Below are 24614 nucleotides of genomic sequence, written 5' to 3' on the forward strand. Positions count from 1 at the left end.
TAGGCCTGGCTTACAGTAAGTGACTAACTAAACACAGTTCCCGTCGGTGGTGGTCCTGGGGTCTGGGCAGAGCTTACAGTAAGTGACTAACTAAACACAGTTCCCGTCGGTGGTGGTCCTGGGGTCTGGGCAGAGCTTACAGTAAGTGACTAACTAAACACAGTTCCCGTCGGTGGTGGTCCTGGGGTCTGGGCAGAGCTTACAGTAAGTGACTAACTAAACACAGTTCCCGTCGGTGGTGGTCCTGGGGTCTGGGCAGAGCTTACAGTAAGTGACTAACTAAACACAGTTCCCGTCGGTGGTGGTCCTGGGGTCTGGGCAGAGCTTACAGTAAGTGACTAACTAAACACAGTTCCCGTCGGTGGTGGTCCTGGGGTCTGGGCAGAGCTTACAGTAAGTGACTAACTAAACACAGTTCCCGTCGGTGGTGGTCCTGGGGTCTGGGCCTGGCTTACAGTAAGTGACTAACTAAACACAGTTCCCGTCGGTGGTGGTCCTGGGGTCTAGGCCTGACTTAGCAAAAATCCCCAACCTATGAAAGGAGAGCTGGATTCTAGATTCTGCTCTCCTGCAGCCTCCCAGACAGGCCCTGGCCTCAGTTTCCTCTCCTGTGTGAGGGAAGCTGGACAAGCTGAGGTGACTCTGCTGAGTTATCTTCTCCCTGGATAACTTTTGGTCCCACTATCCTGTTGGCCTTTAGCCACTCAAAGTGGCCACCCCTCACTGAACTTTGGAGACAGGCAGAGGCCACCATGTCCCAGAGCACCCCCTCCACTGCCCATCCCAGCTGACCACCTGGCCACTCACCGTAAACCTCCAGCCTGGTGGCCTTCTCTGTGGTCCCCACAGCGTTGCTGGCCTTGCAGGTATAGATGCCGGTGTCCGAGCCCTGGGCCCTCCCCAGCTGCAGCTGCCGACCACCCCTGGCATAGACCACCTCAGCGCTGGGGGGGAGCAGGGCCCCATCCTTTTGCCAGGTGATGTTAGGGGTGGGAACTCCTCGGGCCTCACACAGGAACCGCACCGGGTGGCCCTCCATGACAGCCACCTCTCCTGTCTCATTGGAGCCCCAGATGGTGGGGGGTGCTGAGAAGGACATGGATGGGGAGCAGGTCAGAGGCAGCCCCCAAGATGACTGGTGTCCTCCCTCAGAGTGTCATGCACATGCCCTTGGGCCACAAGCACCACACATGTCACAGGCATCTACTGCAGGGGCAGGGAAGGCATGGGGGTTGGGGAGAGTGGGGGTCTGGGGACAGACAGGAGAGGCCAACTCAGGGACATGCTGGTGTGGGAAGCAAGACCGGTCATCACAGGAGGTGCAGGAGGTGGGGGGAGGGAGTCACAGGTTTGGGATCTGGGCCCCACTGCCTCTAACTCACTGTGTGACCCGGGGTAGGTCACCTCCCCTCTCTGGGCCTCTGTCTCCCCATCTGTGGAATGAGGGGCTGGCTAGATCAGGGCTTCTCACAGGGCAGGTCACCCACCACTGGTGGTCCCCCAGGGTACATGGGTGCAGCATGAAGTAGCTCTGCAGCTCAGAACGGAACAGCCGCGCCCTTCCCAGACCCCCCTCCATCCTGATCACAGCGAGAAAAGGCTCTGTTTGCTGCTACTCTGTCCTTAATCTTTCTAGCACTTTCCACGCTCCCCTTTTAGCACAGAGCTAGAAGACGCAGGCTGGGTGGCCTCTGCCTGGCCTGTGACGTGAGGATTTACGACACTGGTCTCTTTGGCTGTATTCGCTTTTCAGCTCCCTTCCATTAGTGCCAAGTGGTGCTAGTTTCCCACTTAAACTTGAGATATTAAACATCCTTTTAGGTGAATGTGTTTCAGTGTAAAGAGAAGTGACTGATTTAAAGAGTTGAGAGAGAATCCTTCTGCGTGGTAGCAGAAGTAGTCACTTCTGTGAAGCTGGGATGGCAGCAGGGGTTTGGGAAACACTGGGCCGGGTGTCCTCTAGCCCCCCACCCCCGGCTTTCTTGGACTGGGCCTCGCCCCTCACAGGCCCCCAGTTCTGCCCTAATCCTCCCTCCAAGGCAGTGGCAGCCGGGCGGGCAGCTTCCCGCACAGTCACGGCCAGCACCGGAAGGGGTCGGGGCTCACAGTGGACTCTGAGCTGGAAGTCCCTGGCCTGCTGGCCGGCGGGGCTGAAGGCCACACACTGGTACCGCCCCTCGTCCCCCAAATGACTGCTGGCGATTCTGAGAACGTGGCCGTCCTCCTGGAGCTGGAGGTGAGGGTCTCCCGGAAGGACAGGCCTGGAGAGATGGTGACAAGAAAACTGTCAGGCGGCCAAGGCACTGCGGGGGCAGGCTGCACGGGGTGGAAGCCACCCCAACGTCCACCTGTCGTGGAACGGATGAGCACGCGGGGATCATCTGCACAATGGGACATTATTCAGCCATGAAAAGGAAGGAGATTCTGACACGTGCCACAACGTGCACAAACCCTGAAAACCTTATGCCAAGTGAAAGAAGCCAGACACAAAAGGCCACATATTGTCTGACTCCATTTATAGGAAATGTCCAGAATAGGTCAACCTGTGGCATCAGGAAGCAGATTGGCAGTTGTCAGGGCACAGGGGAGGGGGGAATGGGGACTGGCTGATTAGTGGGTACGGGGTCTCCTTTTAGGGTGATTAAATGTTCTGGACTAGGTAGAGGTGCTGGTCGCACAACACTGGATGCACTAAATGCCCCAGAATTGAGCACTTTAAAATGGTTAATTGTACATCATGTGAATTTTATCTAAAAAAAATGAGTTGGAAAAAAAGAGAAGACTGAGCGACAAGGAGACCCTGCCAAGGTGAGAGTGGGGTCTTCCCGCACAATCTCTCGCTGGGCAAGAGGTGCCCGTGCTGCCCTCTGCCCAGGCCCTGGGTGGCACATGCTGTGCCTGTCAGTCCTCCTCGAAGGGTACAGCCTTCCGCCGGCCCCCCAGCCAGCTGGCCCCAGCCCAGGCCCCACCCCTACACCACCCACCAGTGGCCACTCACTGCCTGTCCTTGGTCCACTCCACCTGCGGCGTAGGGACCCCCAAGGTCTGACACTGCAGCTCCACGTCTGCACCAGCCAGGCCTAGCACCTCCTGGGCGGCCCCAGCTCCCAGCACAGAAGGAGGGGCTGGGGGGCGAGAAGGGGTGGGGGGAACAGCTCAAACCCTGCAAGCCCCGCCAACCACAGGGCCTTTGCTAGCCTGGGCCCCCCACCTGGCACTCCCTTCCCTTTTCCTACCCGACCTTCCCCGGGAGCTCCTTCACCCCCTGGCTGGATGGGCCCCTCTGCAGCTCTCAGCAGCCTGTTCTCAACTGCAGCACGTACAACAGTAATTACTTGGTTAGTCATGTGACTGTCTAATGTCTGTCTCCCTGACCCCATAACTCCTTGAGGACAGAGACTGGGTCTGTCGTGGGCTGCTCTGTGCCCCCTGCTCTCCTCAGGCAAAGTCTCCCCTTTCCCCCAACTCTGCTAAAAGAGGAGGGGCTGCGGGGCCAGCCACGCTTGGGAGTGCGGGGCTCAGGCCTCACTCACTGAACACAAGGAGATTGAAGTCCCTCTGGGCTGTCCCGGCCTGGTTCTCCGCCCGGCAGGAGTAGAGGCCAGAATCACCCTCCTGGATCCTGGGGAAGTGGAGGGACCGGGCCCCATCCAGGAGGTGGTGGCTTCCTACCTCGGGGATCTGGGCAGAAGAGGCCAGAGAGCGCGAGTGGATGAGGGGCTCGCCACCTCCCGGCATCAGCAGTGAAGAAACTGAGGCCCGAGGAGCAGGTTGGGGGCTGGAACCCCGGGCTTCTGACTCCCAGAACAGAGATGTGCTCTCTCCCCTCAGCCCCCCAGGTTTCATCATGGGGCCACGGTCCTCCTGCCCTGAGCCCCAGGGTATCCCCCGAGACACCTGTCATGTCTCCCTGCTACACTTTGGCACACGCAGGAACACCCATCCAGAGGCCCGTCCCCAATCCAAATCCCACCCGCAGCTTGTCCACCCCAGGGGACACCCACCAACTGCCCATCCTTGAGCCACACGATCTCGGGGGCTGGAAAGCCATTCGCGTCACACTCCAGCGTCAGGGGCTGCCCGGCCATGCCCGACACATTGGACTTGTGTCCGTCCTCCCGGATGCTGGGGGGCACTTGAGGAGCAGGAGAAACAGAGGAGCTGCCTCAACTCCGTACCCCGAGAGCCACAGCTGCAGGGACCCCATCTGGGCCACTCTTCCTGGCCTGGGCAAGTAGCCCCAGCTCCCCCCATTCTCTAGATCCTCAGGGCCTGTCACTGGGGTACCAAGAGGTCTGCCATTCCTGTGTGCCCTGCCCGTGATCTGGCCACAGGGCCCTGCGGACCTGGGAATGGCTGCAGCCTCACCCTGGGGCTGGCACACCCAGTCATGCCCGGACATCGATGCCACACTCGCTGACACAGTTTTGCAAGGTGCAGGAGCCCCCAGATCCATCTGGTTCTACACCCAGCCCAGTGTCACAGTTACCATAGAGGGTCACCTCCGAATCAGACTCTCTGAAGATGGGTCCAGAACATGAGTTTTTAATAAACTTCTCAAGCACGTCGTTACAAGGCGAGCCAGGGCAGCTGGTCCCGGGGAAGTGGCAGGTGGCCATTGGGAGCCATAAAAGTGAGCCGAGGCTCATGCCCACCCGTTGGCAGGCAGAGCTCCCCAGCCTGTCTCCCTCTCTGCACATAGCATGGTGGAGGGGGGTGGGCAGCCCTCCCTGCTGCTGACGGGGACATGCGCCTTGGGTCTGTTTTCAGTTTTAACCTAGATGTGGGCTCTGGGGCTCTCCACTGCCATCGATGCTGATGTTAAAATGGATTCACCTGCTAGACCATTTTAAAAGCCATTTGTGGAGTTCCAGGTGCTCCCCCTACACAGTCTCCGTGGTGTCTCTCTGGGGAAGTGGGGTGCCCATGCAACCTGCCACTCTCCCAACACCCTCAAGCCCGCCCCCTCCCTGGCACGCGGGGGCAGGGACCTGCAGCCTCCCCTGCAGTGAGCTCTCTGGCCCTGGGAGCAGGCGCTGCCACACTTGGGCACCCTGGCATATATCAGATCCCCACATCACTATGGGCTTCTGGCCAGACAGGGGCGACAGGTGTGGGTACAAGCTCGTCCCTGGGTCCCCACAGCTCGGGGGTCCCTGCTTACCATAGACCACCAGCTTGGCTCTCCTGGACGCAGAGCCCGCCTCATTGGTGGCCTGACACTCATAGTCTCCACTGTCTGTGGGCGAGACAGAGGCCAGGAACAGAGACCCTTCATCCAGCACTGCCACACCTGGACGGCCATGCAGGGGATCCGAGGATGGGCCCTTCCTCCAGGTGATCTGTGGCCTGGGTGTCCCTAGAAGGGTGCACAGGGTCGTCATCACCGAATACCCTGACACTTCCTGCTCCACATTGCACTGTCCACCATGTGTCTCCTCTGTGCAAATGCCCTTGCTGGGTGTTTCCAGGCACCTGTTTCCAAACACCTGGGTGTTTCCACTGACCCTTCGCTGGGTGTTTCCAGGCACCTCCTGACCCAGGACTGGTAGGAGCAGCTCCCTGGGAGCTGCAGGCCCACACACCTGCCACCTTCCCACCCAGTACTGCACAGCCACATGGTCTGCCAGGGTCCCCGAGAGGCCCGCAGTCATGGGGGTTCCCCCAACGAGGGCCATGGACTTTGTCTTATACCCTGCTGCACCCCCAGCCACCAGCAGAGTGCCTGGCACACAGTAGGTGCGAAACAAATCAACTAGCCTGCCACGCTCAGCATGCTGCATTGTGCCATCAGATCAGTGCCTGATCGGCGCGAGGCTCCGGCCCTGCCCAGCCTGTCCCTCCCTTCACAATGCGACCAAGCACAGGCCGGTCATGTTGCTGGCCACACCCCAGCCCCACCGTGAGCACCACACCCGCCCACCAAACTGCTTCTCAGACACTCCTCCTGTTGGACAATCCAGTGTCTGTCTCTGCCACCAGACTATGCACAATAAACACCCGCCCCACTGGGCTGTGAGTGGAGCTGTCCCTTTGTCCCCCCAGCCCCTAGGACAGGGCCTGCATGGAGTAGGTCCTCAAATGGGCCTTGTATGAATGACCCAGCTCTCCATGCTCTCCTGGTGACCCACCAGGCAGGGCTGCCCATGGTCACAGCAAAAGCCCCAGCTCTGCGCTGACGTGCCAAGCGACCTCAGGACCGCAGCCGTCCCATCCACAGGCTCCACGTCACACCCCATCCGCCATCCGCCGCCACTGCTAGTCATCGGGACTACAGTTGCTAAAACTGGTTGTCGTTGATAGCAGCCATCCTGTACCTGCTGGCAGCAGGGCTGCCCTTGGTAGACTCCTCTGTCGTTCCACCCCCTCAGCCGCAGGGAGGAAGGGGCCGTCACAGGCAGGGAGAGCACGGAGTCAAGACAGGACCAAGGCATTCTGCGTGTCGTCTCTTTCAGGAGGGTCCCTGCCCCTCTCGCCCTACACTGACTGTTGCCTTAAAGCACTGGAGTCTTCCAACTGGGTGTGAGGGGAAGGGGGGGCCCAGGCACCTGCGTCCCTGTCCGCCCACACTCTGCACGTCCTTGGGCAAGTTACGCAATCTCTGTTTTCTTCTGGAATCCTCTACCCAGAATGCAGGCCAGAGTGTCCCACTGCCAGGGACCTGCTACCCTACTGTGGGGACACACACTGCACAAGCACCACACATACCTACACACACCACACATAACACACACATACATACATACATACATGCACACACACCACAGATACCACATCCCACATACACACCACACATATGTACACACACAACACAGACCACATGCCACATGCACATACACACTCCACACACCACACACACACACACACAACATGCACACACCACAGACACACGCACTAATACGCACACACCACACACACACTCACACACAACATGCACACACCACAGACACACACACTAAAACACACACCACACACACACACTCACACACAACATGCACACCACACACACACTAATACGCACACACCACACACACACTAACATGCATACACCACAGACGCACACACTAACATGCACACACCACACACACACACACAACATGCACACACCACACACACACACAACATGCACACATCACACACACACACTAACATGCACACACCACACACACTAATACGCACACACCACACACACACACACACACAACATGCACACACCACACACACACAACATGCACACATCACACACACACACTAACATGCACACACCACACACACTAATACGCACACACCACACACACACACACAACATGCACACACCACAGACACACACTAATATGCACACACTGCACACACCACACACACACTCACACACAACATGCACACACCACACACACACTCACACACAACATGCACACACCACACACACACTCACACACAACATGCACACACCACACACACACTCACACACAACATGCACACACCACACACACACTCACACACAACATGCACACACACACTATTACGCACACACCACACACACTCACACACAACATGCACACACCACACACACATTCACACACAACATGCACACACCACACACACACACTAACATGCACACACACACACACACACACAACATGCACACACCACACACACACACTCACACACAACATGCACACACCACACACACACACTAACATGCACACACCACACACACACTAATACGCACACACCACACACACACTCACACACAACATGCACACACCACACACAGTGCATGTTAGTGTGTGTGTGCGTGTGTGGTGTGTGCGTGTGCATGTTAGTGTGTGTGTGCGTGTGTGGTGTGTGCGTGTGCATGTTAGTGTGTGTGTGCGTGTGTGGTGTGTGCGTGTGCATGTTAGTGTGTGTGTGCGTGTGTGGTGTGTGCGTGTGCATGTTAGTGTGTGTGTGCGTGTGTGGTGTGTGCGTACACATACACTCACACACAACATGCACACACCACAGACACACACACTAATACGCACACACCACACACGCACACACACACTAACATGAACACACCACAGACACATACATAACATGCACACACCACACACACACACTAACATGCACACACCACACACACACACTAACACGCACACACACACTAATATGCACACATCACACACACAGACACATACACACACTCACATGCCCTTCCCAGCTCCTTTAGCTTCCCCCAGAGCCCCCACCCCATCCTTCCGACCACCCCGGGGAGCTGCTGGCCTGCAGGGGCACTGGGTTTCCAAACCTGGGACCATTTTAATGCAAAAAATCTAACTCTAACTGCAGGACTGCCCTGAAGCTCTGTGACAGGAACTGCGGCTGAAAATCACTACTTTGCCTCCCCCCTCCCCACACTGCAGAGGCAGAGAGGAGAGTCCAAAGTCACAAACAAGTGGGTGTCCAGGCTGCTGGCCCTCCCATCTTGCCCCCTGAGGAGGAGGCGGATAGTGACGCTGCAGGTAGCAGGGGCTCCCGATGTGCCAGGTTGGGCTGGGGCTGTCCCCTTCAGCCCTCACAGCCCTCTGATCCCAAGGACACAGGCTGCTTGCTCTTACCAGAATCTGACACAAGGTGGCACCATGGTTGAGGGTGCAGGGCCCAGGGACCCCTCCAGGTGAGCAGCTCTGCAGATGGGGGGCCAAGGGGCTCCCAGAGCTCCCACCTTGGTGCCTGCCCCCTGCCCAGGTATGTGCCAGCCCACTCCTACTTGCCTCCCTCTTGGTCCTGTTCCAGGGACTTCCCTGCAGCTGGAGGAGGTGCAGCTGAGTCTAGAGGCAGTTCTCCAGGCTCCTGCCAGGCTTTGTGTCACCTGCCACTGGCTACTCAGATACCCAGAAGTCACCCTCTAGAGAACACCAGCCATGCACAGGGCAGACAGCACATCCTCAGGGAGGAAGACCCTCACCAGTCATAGAAGAGCCCGAAGCCACAAGAAGCAACTCAGGCAGGGCGGCAGGGGAGGGGGTGCTGGGTGGGTAGTGAGTCCACAGAAGGTAGGATCCAGGCACCCAGCACATTTCTCCAGCCCCTACCAGGTGCCAGGCACAGCGTGGAGACCCCAAACTCATGTGGTGCCACTGAATCCTCACAGTAGCCCTATATGGAGGCAATGGCATGACCCCTCCATGCAGATGAGGAAACGGAGGCTCAGAAAGAAGGTGTAAACTGCCCCAAGCTACACAGCCAAGAAGGGCTGGAGCAGGGTTCAGTACTGGGCAGCTGGCCAGAGGTGGCTATTGGGTCCCACGCTGTGCTGCCACCCCAAAGTCGGCCCCCGAAAAGTGGGGTTGTCCAGGACCACATGAATCTGTCCTCTGTGAGAAATCTGGAGCTTGGGGAGAGGCGTGACCACCAGGCCCCAATCCACAAGGATCCTTGGGCACCCCAGCCCCAGCGATCACACCCCCAGGTGCTGAGGGGTACAGGGCTTAACAGACAGGAAGGACTGGGGCCAACCCAGACCACACATTCTGTGAGTCACATTTTTGCTGTGTGATGTTGGGCAAGTCACTTAACCCCTCTGGGCCTGGATTGCCCCTAATGAAAAGGGACTAACGTTAATCCCCATCCTATAGGATTGTCAATGGGACGAAATGCCTGGCACGGTCCAGGCAGGAAGCAAGGACCCCACGACCCTCCATAGGCCATGGACACTGCCCATGGTGTGTGACCCAGGGGGCTGGAGCGTGGGTCTGGTCTCCTTCCCAGCCCCACTCAGGGCCCAGCCTCACCTCTGGCAGGGCACGGCAGGCTGGCGTTCTGTCCGGCCACTCTCTCCAGCAGGCCACTGGTCTCATCAGCCCCCCAGTGCGGTGGCTCTGATGGGAGGCAACACGGCCACACTCACATCCCTGAGCCCAAAGCATGACGCTCCCCCCAGGGACCCAGGGCCAGCAGGAGGGCGATCCCTTCCAGAATCTCAGCCTTCAGCCTCCTGGAGAGCCCAATTGGGGCCATAGTGATGGCTTGTCTCCTGCAGGGTGGCCCTAGGGAGCAGACATTCGGGCACGACCCCACAGGCTGGGCAGGCTGCGCTGTGCCCTCAAACACAAGGAACTGAATGCTGTCCTGCCCTCCCACTCTCTTCCAGCAGTGCCTTTCCAAATCTCCTTTAAATTCCTAATAGTGAAAATGCCAGCACACTGATCCAGAACTTTCCATATGCCAGGCACTTCGTACACATTCTCTCACTGACCCCACCCGCTCCCGCCCCCCCCAGTATTGGTCCCACTTTACAGGTGAGAAACCACAGGTGGAGAGTAGATGACTGGCCTGCGGTTGTCCGGCTGGCAAGTGGGAGAGCTGGTCCTGGCCCAGCACCCACCCTCCAGCCACTGCCCCAAGGTGCCTCTGGCCACCTGGGTACTCGGGGTCCCACAGGTCATGGGCCTGAGGGGAGCCCCTGGTGGTGGCTCTGAAGACCTACTGGTTAGTACCCAAAGGCTGACGACAGCTCCTGGGCATAGGAGGGCCCCACAGCTACAGGCAAGGAGGTCCCAGGGAGGAAAGGGCCAGGCAGGCCCGAGCCCAGAGCAAAGACAAGCACCTCCCAAGTCCAGGCTGTGGATGGGGGAGGTGAGGAGGGGCGATGGGGGGAGACTCACCCAGCACCCTGAGCTCCAGCGCCCAAGCATCCACCCCGGCACTGTTGGAGGCCTCGCAGCGATACATCCCAGCGTCGGGCGTCTTGATGTCTGAGAAGTGAATGGAGCCCTCAGGCCCTTCGCCCGACAGGGTCACCCCATCCTTGGACCAACTCAGCCGGGGCGCGGGGCTGCCCTCAGCCACACAGTTCAGATCTAGAGCTTCTCCTGCCAGCACCGTCAGGACCCGAGGACCCGGCTGCACCTGAGGGGGGACTGACAGGGCCACAGGGAGGGGTGTTAAGGTGGGGGGCCAGGTGAGAGGCCTGGAGCCCAGACCCATGCCACATCTCAGATGCCACCAGCCAGCAAAATCATCACGGGGGCAATCAGAGGCTGGCAACTCCTCGCTATGTGGGGAAAAGACATTAGCTCACCCGGCCTGGACTCCCCACAAGGTGAGCAGCAGCGACTCCCCCGGCTTGCTTATCCCCGCACCCCGCCCGTGAGAAGTGCCACCCGGGATACATCCAGCTCCGTGCACACATGGGGAAACTGAGGTGCAGGGGGGCATTGGGACCGACTCAGAATGGCCCAGCAAGGTTGAGAAGCAGCACACTCAGTGGTGGCTCGAATCCCAGCTCAGCTCCTCACAGCCACGAGACCCTGAGCCGCCGCAGCCTCGGTTTCCCCTTGTCACAAAGCCACCCGAGGAATGGGAGGCAGCACTAGAGCAGCCAGCACAAGGCGGCGCACAGTGGCACCCGACACGCTGCAGCTAGAATCACTGAGCTTGACTTGGTTCCTGCCCTTGGCTGTGGGGAGGATGGCGGTTTTCATTTCCTTCGAATTTATGTCTTCAAGTCCCTTTCTCATCCTCTGTCTCATTCATCCTTCCTCCTGGGTGGGTGACACCATGTCCCTTTTGTAGATGAAGAAACTGAGGCTCTGAAAGTCTGTATGACTTAGCCAGAGTCACCCCTCCCTCAGATGACAGGAGTGGGAGCTGACACCACCCTGGGGCCAAGTGACCAAGAGCCCAGGCGGCTTCCAGTGGGCCCAGGAGAATTCTCAGGGCCCAGGAGCCAACTGCTCCAGAAGATGCATGGGAAACTGGGACAAGTGTCTTCGGCCCTTGGGAGAAACTGAGGAATACCCACCCCCTTCCCAGCTTCTGAGGAGGAGCCTGGAGCTAAGGCCATCTGTGGGAACCTGGCCCCTGGGCAGAGACCAGCCCCTCGGCCCAGGGCCTCGTGGCCCAGGACCCTGCAGCCCAGGGGGGCTCCCTGCCCAGGAGCACAGAGGTGCACACGCCTGCCCATCTCTCTCGCATACTCTTGCTGAAAACAATAGCAGCGTCCACTGTTCTGAGCCTTCATGTCACTGGTACCTTCTCATGACTGTGGGGTGGGCATTATTGTGGCCCCCACTTTACAGAGGAGACCAAGGCTCAGAGAGGCCCAGCAACTACGGTCACACAGCCAGTCGGTGGCAGAGTCAATCCAGCTCCGCCGCCTCTGAGGCCCCGCTCCTCACGCTGCATCCCGCTCCCGTGTCTCTCACGTGCCACGCACGCCCACGGCAAACTTTGAGCATCCCCTCTCCCAGCCTCAGCCTATCCATCTGTAAAATGGGATGTTAGCTTAGATCAGGGGTCAGCAAGCTTTTTCTGTGAAGGACCAGATGTTGAATATTCCAGGCTTTGCAGGCCAGATGGTCTGTCTCAAATACTCAACTCTGACATTAGAGTGTAAAAGCAGCCGCGGATGACACAGAGACAAATGTGCAGGGCTGCGTTCCAATAAAACACGTACTTATGGACACTGAAATCTGAATTGCATATAATTTTCAAATGTCACAAAACTATTGTCTTTTTTTTTATCAATCATTTAAAAATACAGAAAGCATTCTTTGCTCATGGGCCTTATGAAAACAGGAGGTGGGCCAGTGTTTGTCCTGTCTTAGATGACTCCTCAGGGCACTTGGAGATGACAGGCTCCCTATCTTTTGGGATATGACTCTCACTGGCTGGCTTCCTTTGAATGGAACCTGGACACCCAGGTGAATGGCCACTCTGGGGACCTGGAACCAGAACCCCATGGGGGCTTAGGAACCTTGGCCAAAGACGAAAGGATACACGTTGCAAGCTCAGTGCAGTGCCTGGCATACAGCAGGTGCTCACTAAATGACTCCTGCCGTAGATGTGGAAAGTGCCTCATTGAAGGGGCAGCAGCGGGGGTGGGATGGTCCCCGCAGGAAGTGGCTCCGAACGGCACCCCAGCAGCCTCTTAACTCCACCAAGCCATTGGGCAGAGATGCTCCCAGGCCCGCCTTCAGGGTCCCCTCCCGACCCCCGCCCTAGGCCCCCACTGGGCCCCTGCCCTCTGTTCTTAGGGGCCTCTAAACAGCCTCTCCAGACCCCAACCAAGGGGAGAGGTGGAGAAAGGGGGTGGAGGGGAACGAGAAGAGGTGGGGAGAGTGGCAGGCGCCATGGAGAGGTGACAGAAGCTGATGGCCTGGGCATGGGGGCAGGACAGGGGAACTGAGAGGCCTGAGAGAGGGACAGATGGAGGGAGAGACTGAGGCCTTACCTTGCACCCTGAGGATGTAGCGACGGGAGGTGGACCCCGCAGGGTTACTGGCTGTGCACTCGTAATGGCCACTGTCACCCACCTGGCCCTGGGCCAGACGCAGGGAGCCCGATGGGAGGAGGCCATGCCTGTGGGAGTAAGGAACAGTGGTGAGACCCCACGGAGAGGCTTCAACACCAACTGGAACCAGCCGCCTCCCCCAGGAAGCCTCCTGGGACTGAGGTGGCGTCCAGTGTCCCACCTCCGCTTCCTTGAACCACCAGGCCAGGGCCAGTCCCACCCCTACTGGTGGAAGAGATAAAGAGCACTGGACTAGGAGTCCAAACTCTGAACCCCTCCTCGCTGTGTGACCTCAGGCAAGCCACTCTGCCTGTCACAGCCTCTGTTTCCTCATCCGTGAAACAGGAATAATGAGAGGGCTTGGCCCCTGGTCACCACTTGATACCTGCTGGCGGCTGCTGGGAACTCCCCCTCCGCTACTGGTCACGCCTGCCCTGTGAGGTGTCCATGAAGCACCATTAGGAGGCCCCTCCCTCGGCTTCAAGGGAGAAGCCACCAGCCCGGGGCCCTCTGTGTCTAAGTGCCAGGGCCCCCCTGACCCTGAATCCAGTGCCTTTGCTGTTCTGTTGTCCAGAGCTGTGTCGAGGGCCCTCAGGAGGAAGCTGTAGAGACCCACCCCCATCATCACCCTCCCCAATCCTGCCCACCTTGCTAGAGTCACCTGACCCTCAAGCCACAGGGATCCAGGACCCCCAGCCAGGCTCCTGCAGCTGGACTGGACCCCAAGGGGCCCCTGTAGACATGATGTCACCAGCCCATATGTGCTGGCTTCGTACAGCCTCTGCCCCCGTAAAACAGCGAGGGCAGCTGTGGCCACTGGCCCCGGCTGGCGCCAAGAACAAGCGGCCAGCACAGGGGGTGGGGGACCCCAAGGGCCAGGCCCCAGCCTTGTGCTCACTGGAGATGACCAACTGGGCTCCAGAACCGAACAGCCCTGGGCTCCAGTCCTCGTCCCCAGTCCCCTTTCTGCTGAGTCTCTGTTTCCTCCTCTGCAAAATGGGGATCATAGAGCCCCTTGTAGGATCCTTAGGGATCCTTTAGCCCCCGTCTCCCAGGCAGCGGCAAGGATCATATGAGATGCTACAAAGTGCTGGGCACGCAGTTATTAAACAAGTCAACACCATGAGCAATTCGCCTGTGCGACCTCAGGCTACGAGCTGTGCCCTGCTGGGCCTCCGTCTCCCCATCTGCAAGGTGGGGCGATAACCCCCCTACCCAAGAACCCCCTCCACAGTGTGTCCCGGACATCCAGCAGGCACTTGTGGCAAGTTCTCTGAGGACAGTTAGAGATGACACACAGGGTGCCATGTGCTTGCTGCGTGAGGTTGAGCAAGTCCCTCAACTTCCTGTGCCTCAGTTGTCTCATTATGGAAAACAGAGTCAACAGTAATGTTTATCCCTCATGCGGTTGCCAAGAGAACAGAGTGACATATTCACAGCACAGTGCCTGGTGCAGGGAGGCACTCAGCAAAGCCAGCTGTTCCCACAGTGGTGATGCATCCGTAAATAATAGACAGTGCTGGTCTGCATGTTTTAAAACATGTCTATGAACAGCATCATGCATCTGTGTGTAGGTCTAATTCATTCCTTTTTCACTGTTATATAATATTTCCTTGCATGACCATACCATGATGTACTAATTTGCTCCCTTTGGGAGTGACACTTAAACATTAGATCTATCTTTCTCTTTTCTTCCTTCCTTATTTCATTTGTTCTTTCTTTCATCAGCACAGGTCTCTGCACACTGCTGCGTGTGTGTCACGTGCACCCATGCAGGACCCTGGGCCACAGGCTCACACACGCTCAGAGGGAGCCCCCCCCACATATGTGAGACATGCAGACTCCCAGGCCCTGCCCAGAGACTGATTCAGTGAGGGGGGTAGGAACTGGGGCTTTGTCAAGACCCTAGGTGGCTGAGAAAGGTGGCCAGGGACCACCCCTTGGGGACACTGCCCAGGGACATGAAGTCCCCCTGCCCTGGCAAGCAGCAGAGCAGAGCAGATGGGAGGTGGCCCTGGTGAGAGCCACCATCCCTGAGAGACAATGTCCTCATCTGGAATCACGGGAGGTGGCAAGTATGAGTGACATCACGCACATGGAGCCCACGGTGCCTGGGACGTAGAAGGTGCTCTGTACACGGCCCTGCCGATGGTGTGACACACACTCCAGCTAGTGTCTCGGGTCAGCTGGGCAGCCCTGAGCAGGTGGCTCAATCCTTAAATTGTGGAGAGAAGAGACCACACAGACGCATGTGTCCCAGTGACAGGTAAGCCTTTCCCCTGCGTGGCTCCATACCTCCCCCACCCCGAGCTTGGCTTTTCTCATCTACAGCTTTTTTTTTAAGTTAGGTAATATCAACGTGTCAACACCCACCAAACAAGGGCCAAATCAGTTTGAGGCTGAAACATCTGCACTCAACCGCACTTGGGGCTGGGTCGCAGTTCCCTCCCTGGACTCCGCTGCGGTGCCTCAGATGGTGATTTGGGGACGGCGTGAGTCAGGGGAAGGAGACCGGGCTGGGACAGGAGTTCTGGCTCACAGACACAACTGCACGACAGACATGCTGTGCAGCCTCAGGCAGGGCAGTGGGCGTCTCTGAACCCCAATGTCGTCATACTTGAAAAGGCAGCTCCAGACTCCATTATCTCAGAAGTTGCCTTCTTTCTTCTAAGAACTTTAGGGCACAGGGAACCCCTCACCCCCTCCCTCACCAAGCCCTTAAAACGATAGGAAGTGGGAGCTTCTTTTATAAAACAACAAAGGGAACTTTCAAAAGTGGAAACAATTCTCAACTATAAAAGTTGTATCTTCTGACCAGCCCCCGGTCATTTCCTAGAAGGGGTGCCAGTCACTGTATCACAGGGGAAGAAATGGTGAGAGGGAGAATTCATTTTACAGATGGACAAGCTGAGGCCTGCAGAGAGCAGAATAAGAACCCAGGGCCGGCCTGGTGGAGACCGTGTCTGCTCTAAATGCTGATCCGGCCACATCACTGCCCTGCTGTAAACTACCCTGTGGCTGCCCACTGCTCCCTGGACAAAACCCAAGCACAGCAGCATAGCCTGGGCAGACATACACAGAACACCCCCCGACGCCCACCACACCCACCACGTGCGTCCTCCGCCCAGCAGCACTGGACCACTGCTCCTCCTCAGGGGGCCAGGTCCATGTCCCCTCCCCTCCTTTGCACAGGCTGTTCTTTCTACCTAGGACATGCCTGTACTTCCTGTTCACCAAGATAACACCTACTTTCAAAACTTACACATCACCTCCTCCAGGAAGGCCGCCTTGATTTCCCACGCTGGTAGGTCCATCCTGTGGGCTCCCACTGCTGCCTGCACTTCCCACCATCACAGCCCTCACCACACGGGGCTCGTGACCACCTGTTACCCGTCTGCCTGTGGCTCCAGGAGGACGCCCCCTGTCCATCTCATTTGCCTTTACAACCCAGCATAGAGCGGCGCCTGCCCAAGCTCCAACAAGACTCGGGGAAAAGGCGAAGCCACAGCCGCTGATTGGGCCTGGGGCTGGCTGGACAGGACCTCGGGAGGCCTGGGGGTGGGGGGCGTCCAGGGTAACCCATCGCCTGCTCCTTCCCCGCCCCACCATTCCCAGAAACTCAGTGGAGGTTTGGGGGCTGCGGCCCAGCAGGGAAGTCGGGGACAGGGGAGGGACAGGAGGAAACGAGGAGGACACTGAGTCTCTCCAAGAACAGGCTGCTGTGGAGCGTGTGCAGTAATTAGCGGGAGCCGACGTCGTCGCCGCGTGTGCAGCCAGATGGCTCCCGCGGCGCCCCGATGAGAACGCAGAGAGGTTCGAGGGGAATTTCCTGTTTATGACATCCATCTGGCCTGAGCCTTCACTGTCGGCAGCAAGACACATGCAGATGTCAGAGTGGTGGTGGGGGGGGACCCAAGAGGGGCCCGCTTACCCTGCCAGGCCCACGGGGCAGAGGCTGCTGAGAGCCTCGCACCTGCCCAGAGAGACCAGAGTGCACGTGGCAGAAAGTGCTCGGAATAATGCAATCCCCAGGCCACACCTGTCTGCCTCATCCCCAGCACACAGCGGTGCTGCAGCCCAGCAGGGCCTCACCCCTCAGCAGCTGCCTGTCCTTTGTGGCCAAAGGGAGCCTTCCTGCTGCCGCAGGCAATGCCCTGCATCCAGTTTTGTGTTCCTCAAGCCACTGTGGGATTTATCACGCCTGTGATTACCTGTCACTGTCTGATGGCTCCATGAGGGGAGGAGCCAGGTGTGGCTAGGTCCCTGGTGTGTCCCTAGCTCTTAGCACAGGCCCTGGCCCATACTAGGTGCTCAATAAACTCTAGGTGGCAAATTCCAGCTGTCCCCTGTCCACGCACATACAATGCCTTCCCCACCTTCGCTCATACTGTCCCCTCCCTGTCTCAGTGCCATTCCACTGTCTCCAGACCCCCTCGAGGCAGCCAGGGCTCCAGCTCTTCCATGAAGCCTTCTCTTATGATTTTAGGCAGGTTAAATGTCCCCTGCTCTGAGCTACATCGAGCCTAGTCCAGCCAACTGCTCGTTCATTCATTCATTCGTTTGTTACTTAGTCAACAAAGAGCTGCTGGGCTCGAGGTGGGCCAGAGGCTGCCACCATGGAGGACACACTCCTGCCCTCAGGTTGCTTAGAGTCCATGTTGTTCGTCTGCACCCCAGTCTCTCTTGCTGGCTCCAGATTGCTTGTTCTGCTGCTTCTGTCTATAAAGCATCCACCCACAGCAGTTTCCACCTTGCCCGGGAGCACGAGCCTTCCAGGAGCAGGGTGGGTGGCTGTTGAAGGAACGGCACTCCCCACGGTTACCCAGCCCTCTGGAGGCTGGCCCTCCCCCACAGAACACAGTCAGGCGACACTCGCCAGATGCCCACTGTGTGCCGGTGTATGCCGGGCCCTTGTAAGGAAGCCACAAGTGGAAAAGTCAAGCTGGAGAAATTTGGGAAGAAGAGCCCGACACCAGCCAAGGGTCCAAGCACGACAGGACAGTGAGAGACAGAGAGGGAGAGGGACAGGAGGGAGAGCCACCCTGTGCGCCAGATCACGTTACCCAGCGACGCTGGTGCTGATGCCAGCAACAGCTGTTAACTATTGAGCGCTTCCTGTGTACCACTGCATGGCTAAGCACCTTCCCAGCACATTCTCTTTTGAGACTCCCAACAGCCAGACCAGCAAGGCAGACAGATGTCACCACCATCACCCGCTTTCGCAGAGGAGAAGACTGAGACTCAGGGAGATGAAGCTCTGCTGTCCACAGCTGCTCAGCTGGTGAGGGCACAACTGGGACTCGACCCTCAGACTTTCACCTGCGCGCCTCACTGCTGCAGTGGTCTAAATGCTCGGCTCTCCAGTTTAGCCGACTTCAGCGTTCTCCAGAAAGAGAGCCGCTGGCCATAGGCCGAGAAGACCTGACTTCAGAGCTGCCAGGCCAGGAACCAGTGTGAGCTTTGAGGATCCACCAAGGCAGAGTCCCCATGAGAGACCCCGGGCAGCCCACACTGGGTCACTGGCTTAGGTGGTCAAGCACCCTTCCTCCCGGTCACAGAGCTACAGTGGCAGCCCTCGCCCTCGGCCCTGGCTAGCCAGGCCAGCAGTCCCCGTGCAGGGGAGGGGAGGGGGTGGGCTCGCTGTCCTGCAGCACCGTCAGGCATGGGCAGAAGAGAAGGGCAGTGGGAGTAGGAAAATAGGAAAACCTGGAATAATGAGACAGAAGCATCCTCTCACTGCCCCCCTCCCCTTCTGCGATTTGGGATTTGGCCTCATGTGGGACCCTGGCTGGCTGCCCCCGGGAGCCGGAGCTGGAGCCAGGAGCACTCACAGCTGTCCCAGCTCCACATCAGAATCACAAACAAACATTGTTGCCTAGAAACACTGCCTCGCCCAGCATCCCCGGGCTGAATCATGGGACCAGGGCCGCTAGATGCTCTCTGGCCACCACCGTCCATCCAACCCTTTCATTTCTCAGATGGGAGGATGGAAGCCCAAAGATGGGAGTGGTCCTGCTCAAGTTCACTGAGCAAGTTGGGGTGAAGCTGGGATGGGACCCGGGTCCCCTGCCGCCTGATCTCACACCAGGGGGAGCCCAGCAGCATCTGTCTCTGATGCAGTCTCGGCACAGTACGGGGCACACTGCAGTGCTCAGTCAACACTGCTTGCTTGTTTGTTAGGCGGCCAACCTGTACGGGGGTCCGAACCTGTGACCTTGGTGTTCTAAGGCTGTGCTCTAACCAACTGAGCTAACCGGTCAGCCTCAATCCACACTGTTGACTTCAGTTTTGAATTTACAATTCAGACATTCTTTTCAAAAATAACAGTTCCACAGGATAAGAAGCGCCCGGTGGCCATTCCCACCCTTGGATAGAGCTGTTTGCTTTAGGGACTATCCCCCAAGGAAAGGACCCAGGAGATAAGGAGGAGCATTTGTACAAAGATGTCCTGCCAGCCCATTCATTACTGCTGAAAACTGGCAACGCAGCACGTGCCCCGAACAGAGCAAGAGCTTCGCAACAGTGAGAGCCGAACGCCCTGGAATGTTAGTTTGCCCTTGGAAATGAAAAGCAAATGACGTGGGCCAGGCTGAATCAAGAAAATGGGTAAATGGAAACAGAAATCAGTGATGAGGGCAGAATATAAGATGTGCCGAGATTAATTCTATAACAGCGCCTACGTGTGCCTGAGCAGTCGGGAGGGACGGGCACGTGGTGGGAGGTTCGGAATTTCGGGGCTTCTCAAGCTCCTGGGATATTTTCTTTCTGTGAGGACTTTCTGACTCTGGGGATCGAAGACACCAGAGTTCACAGTGTTCTCCAGACTCTCCAGGGACAGCAGCGGCTCGCCTGACTTTGGCCCAGAAGCCTGATGTGTGTGTGACTGTGTGTGTCTGTGTCCGTGTGCGAGTCCACGTGTGCGCGTGTCTGTGTGCGAGTCCATGTGTGCGCGAGTCCGTGTGTGCGAGTCCACGTGTGCGCGTGTCCGTGTGCGAGTCCACGTGGGCGCGAGTCCGTGTGCGAGTCCACGTGGGCGTGTGTCCGTGTGCGAGTCCACGTGTGCGCGTGTCCGTGTACGAGTCCATGTGGGCGTGTGTCCGTGTGCATGTCAGGGCCCGGCACTGGGAGTCAGAAGATCAGGATTCCGGTTTCCCCACCCCCTTGTGTCCCATTTCCTCCTTGGTGGACTGGGCACAGTGCTGTTCACCCCCCACCTCCAGGATGGCTGGCAGGAGAAGAGGGCCACCCCCAGCTGAGTGGGGATGAAGGAGGCCTGGAGGGCTCAGTGCATCGTGACTCCACCACAGAATTACTGGGGAGCCTTTAAGAAGCACCAGCACCAAGACCCCCTAGCCAAGGTCAGCACAGGGTGAAGGGAAGACAGGCCGGGCAGCCATGGAGCAGGGCAGGCCTTCCCCAAGGACAGAGGAAGGGAGCTGTGTCCTCCAGGCACCCAACAAGGTGGAAGGAGCACCAGGCCCAGCCCGAGGGCAGGGGTCGGGCGGGGGTCCTGAAGAGCGGCCGTCCCCCTCCCCGACTCCCCGGGAGGGAGTGAACTGCCGGCGAAGACTTCTGTACTGAACACACTTTGCACCGTTCTGCTATTTCCTGTGTATGTTTAGAATGCTGAAACATTTCTGATGTTAAATAAATAGTATTACATTAAAAAAAACAAACGAGCAAGCTGGATCCTGGAGGCAAATGAACATGAAACTCACAGAAATGAAGTTCACAAGCTTCCAGAATGGCAGCCTGGAGGCTGAGCCTGGGGACCACCCTACAGAAGGAAAGGGGGAGGGGGAGGGGGAGGACGGGGACAGGGACCAGACAGCACCCCCGCCCCCCTGCCCCCAGCTCGGTGTGTGCTTTCCAGGGGATTTTTTTAAATCTTCATTTTCTGGCTGAATCGCAATAGGCCTCAAGGGGAGCTTTGTTGTGTCTGTGAGGGTCTGAGCTTTGTCCTCTGTGAGAGCATTGTCAGCGTGCTGCTGGGAGGCCCAAAGAACCATGGGGACCCAGAGCCTGCAAATAAAGTTTAAATACAGCCCAAAGTGAGGCTGTTCATAACCACCAACTGTGGGAGCAACCCAAGTGTCTATTGACGGATGTTGGATAAAGTAAGTGCGGTCTGTCCAGACCATGGAATATTATTCAGCCGTCAAAAGGAATGAAGTTCTGATCCACGCTGCAATGTGGATGAACCTTGGAAATGTCACACTAGGTCAAAGAGGCCAGATGCAAAATGCCACATATGATTTCATGTATATGAAATGTTCAGAGCAGATCAACCCAAAGAGAGAGAAAACAGATTAGTGGTTGTTGGGGGCTGGGATGGGGCAGGGGTGGGCGAGGGCGGGTGGCTGCCAACGCATGTGGAGTTTTGTAATGGGTTGATGAGAACGTTCTCTGGGCTGGTGGTTGCACAACTCCGGGAATACCCTAAGAAACGCTGAATTGCACACTTTAAATAACTGAATTATACAGTATGTGAGTTATATCTTAATAAAGCTGTTCCATTATAAAAAGTGGGTGAGAATTAAATGAGATAACAGATGTGGTAAGATGATGATAACTTTTTAAAGTCTGGAAATGATGCCTTGGTTTGTGAAGAGCAGCAGCCGGAAAATAACATCAAAGGGACAATTTTTCAGCGCCTGCGATGTGCTAAGCATGGCGCATCCGTCATCGCGTGGCAAGATCAGTATTTAAATAAGAGCCACTTTACAGATGGAGAAACAGGCCAACTGAGCCAGTGGCCACCCAGGGTCACGCGGCTGGGAAGGGACCAGCCGTTCGGTACTCGGGTCTCATGAACTCCAGGGCCTGAGCACTTGACCCCACTCCCACCCCCAGGCTGCTTTTCATTTAGATGAACTCCCGGAATCTTATAAATCTCGAGAGAGAAAAAAGTGAGGCAGCAAGAAGTGAAGAGGGTGAGAGGAAGAAAGAGAACACAACCCTGGGATTGCAAAAGCAGCTCTTGCAAATTTACGGCTCCCGGTTGATCTATTAACGCATCGGGGCGAGGAGGGGCGAACACATGCGAGTGAGCTTCCCGTTTCAGCAACAAGCCGTAAATAAACAAGCACCCGGCCGGCCACTGGCCACCGCCCAGCAGCGGAGCTGGGACCGGGCTTTCTGGGGAGAGACACCGGCTCCCCTGGCACCCCACCACACCTCTGCCTCCTCCCCACCCGGAGCTGCAGTGACACCAACAGGCATGGGTGGGGGACACCGCAGTTGCAGCCCAGGGCCGGCTCCCTGTGCCCCAGCCCCACATCTGCCTCCTCCCCACCCGGAGCTGCAGTGACACCAACAGGCATGGGTGGGGGACACCGCAGATGCAGCCCAGGGCTGGCTCCCTGTGCCCCAGCCCCATGCCACCCGGAGCTGCAGTGACACCAACAGGCATGGGTGGGGGACACCGCAGTTGCAGCCCAGGGCCGGCTCCCTGTGCCCCAGCCCCACATAGGGGTGCACGGCTTCAAGGTTTGGAAGGGCTCACCAAACAGATGTTCTGAGATGCATAGACATGTGTGGGTTGATTGGCGGGGGTGCACAGCAGGCTGTTCAGGAACCTTCTTTCTCAGTCTGGAACATCTCAAAGACCCTGCCAGGGCTGATGTCACTGGCCTGAACTGCAGCACCCGCCCCCCACAACTCCCGCTCAGGGACAAGGGGGGTTTCACGGCCCTCTCGTCAGCTGGAACAGCAGCCCCACACTCTCGCCTGGGGGCTATGGCCTGGCTTTGAAGGACTCCCGAGCCAGGCTCCTCCCTGCCCACCCGCTCCCAGGATCCCAGACAGGGAGCAGCTGATCAGAAAGCCCAGTTGCCAGACTCCTGGTCTGTGGAGCAGGCTTGGAGGTGGCACGTGTCATGGTCAGGATGCGGTCCCCACCCTTTGCTCTTTTCTAGCTGGGCAACCACGAGCAGCTCACCCCACTTCACTGAGCCTCAGTATCCCCGTTCAGTGCAGACAACAAGGGCTGCTGTGCAGATTACCCGAGATTCCGCACGCAGTGCCCAGCTGCTGGTGCATGAAATGCTCGTTGTAAGTTATTTCAGGGGGGCGCCTCACCCTGGGCTTCCATGCACACTCCAGCAGTCCCCTCAAAGGCTTCAGGGGCCCATGGACAAAAGTCCTCTGTGTGGAAGCCAATGAGCATCCCCTGGGAGCATCCGAGAGGTCTGACATGCCTGCTGGCCACCCTGAGGCCAGTTTCCCTCCAACCCCCACCTCCACCCCTTCTCAACCCAAGGCGATGGGATTGGGGTTACCTGTCAGTGACAGGCGGCACAGGGCGGGAGTCCTTCGTCCAGGTGACCAGTGGGGTTGGGGAGCCCTGGGCCTCACATTCCAGGGTCACCTCTTCACCAGCCTTTGCTGTGACTCTCAGAGGCACGTCTGCATCATGTGACCCGTTCACCTTGATCCTGGGCTTGGCTGTCGGAGGAGGCAAGCAGGGCCTGTGAGCAGGGCAGGGAGCAAAGGGGTGGGGGCCAGAGGCTGCAGGACGGCTGTCCCAGGAAGCAGAGGTGGTACTGTGACTTTGACCTCTAGTGGGTCCAGAAGGTGGCTGTGGCTCTGTTATAATGAGGAACACTCAGATTCACTAAGTCCTCACCTTCCACCTGTCCACCAGCCTCCCTCTGGAAGCTCACCTTGCTTTGCCAGCCTTGACCTGGTCCTTCTGCCCCAAATCCTCTGCCTCTGCTGGCTTCTCTACATCCTGCTGTCCCTTCCCCAGGGACATTTCAGCAAGTTCTGTCTCCTCTCTCTACCTCCTCTTCCTTAATCATTCCACTTATTTCCATGATATCAGCACCCACATGATGTGCAAACTCTCTGGCCCGCTCCAACCCCGGTCACAGATTTATGATCATCATGCACATCCCCTCTGTCACATGTTACGCTGAAGACCCTCGACAGCAGAGATTACATCGTACCCCGCTTCCTTCATACACTGAAGGCACTCAGTACATGTCTGAGCAGCAATAACGAAACAAGCCAGACAGTTGGGGACATCAAAACCCATCAAGCCCTCCTGTGGTCCTTGTGCATCATTAGTTCAGACAGGAATTCCTCCCCTTTAGTTTTTTTTTTTTGCAATATAAAAATATTGGCTCCCAGAGTTATGAGAGAAAAAGACTGGCCTGCATGTCCCAGACGTATGTGCTGAGTGCCCAGCCCTGTGGAGAACACTGGGAAACAGCAGCAAAGCAGACAAGGCCTGTCCCTTTCCTCACAGGGCTTAGGGTCCACAGGGAACCCTGGGACCAACTGGCTCAAGATCAGTTAGTTATTTAATCACAGTTGTGATGGCCGCTAGGAT

At 57.5% G+C, this 24614-nt stretch overlaps 1 protein-coding gene across 1 annotated transcript in view; it reads right to left on the minus strand.

The window, feature by feature from the left end:
• LOC103603192 (hemicentin-2-like) overlaps nt 1-24614 on the minus strand; it is a gene marked incomplete at its 3' end in the record, with an annotated part of 116558 nt that overhangs the window by 55552 nt on the left and 36392 nt on the right. Inside the window, exons 18-27 of the mRNA XM_008587682.1 lie at nt 23560-23725; nt 13220-13347; nt 10650-10904; nt 9777-9863; nt 5165-5359; nt 4005-4135; nt 3534-3681; nt 2999-3125; nt 2107-2261; nt 808-1086 (exon numbers count right to left, since the gene is read on the minus strand). Coding sequence (XP_008585904.1) covers nt 808-1086; nt 2107-2261; nt 2999-3125; nt 3534-3681; nt 4005-4135; nt 5165-5359; nt 9777-9863; nt 10650-10904; nt 13220-13347; nt 23560-23725 — 1671 coding nt within the window. The remainder of the gene's footprint in view (nt 1-807; nt 1087-2106; nt 2262-2998; nt 3126-3533; nt 3682-4004; nt 4136-5164; nt 5360-9776; nt 9864-10649; nt 10905-13219; nt 13348-23559; nt 23726-24614) is intronic.

The sequence above is a fragment of the Galeopterus variegatus genome, unplaced genomic scaffold (genome assembly GCF_000696425.1).
Source record: "Galeopterus variegatus unplaced genomic scaffold, G_variegatus-3.0.2 Scaffold4493, whole genome shotgun sequence".
Taxonomy (NCBI): Eukaryota; Metazoa; Chordata; class Mammalia; order Dermoptera; family Cynocephalidae; genus Galeopterus; species Galeopterus variegatus.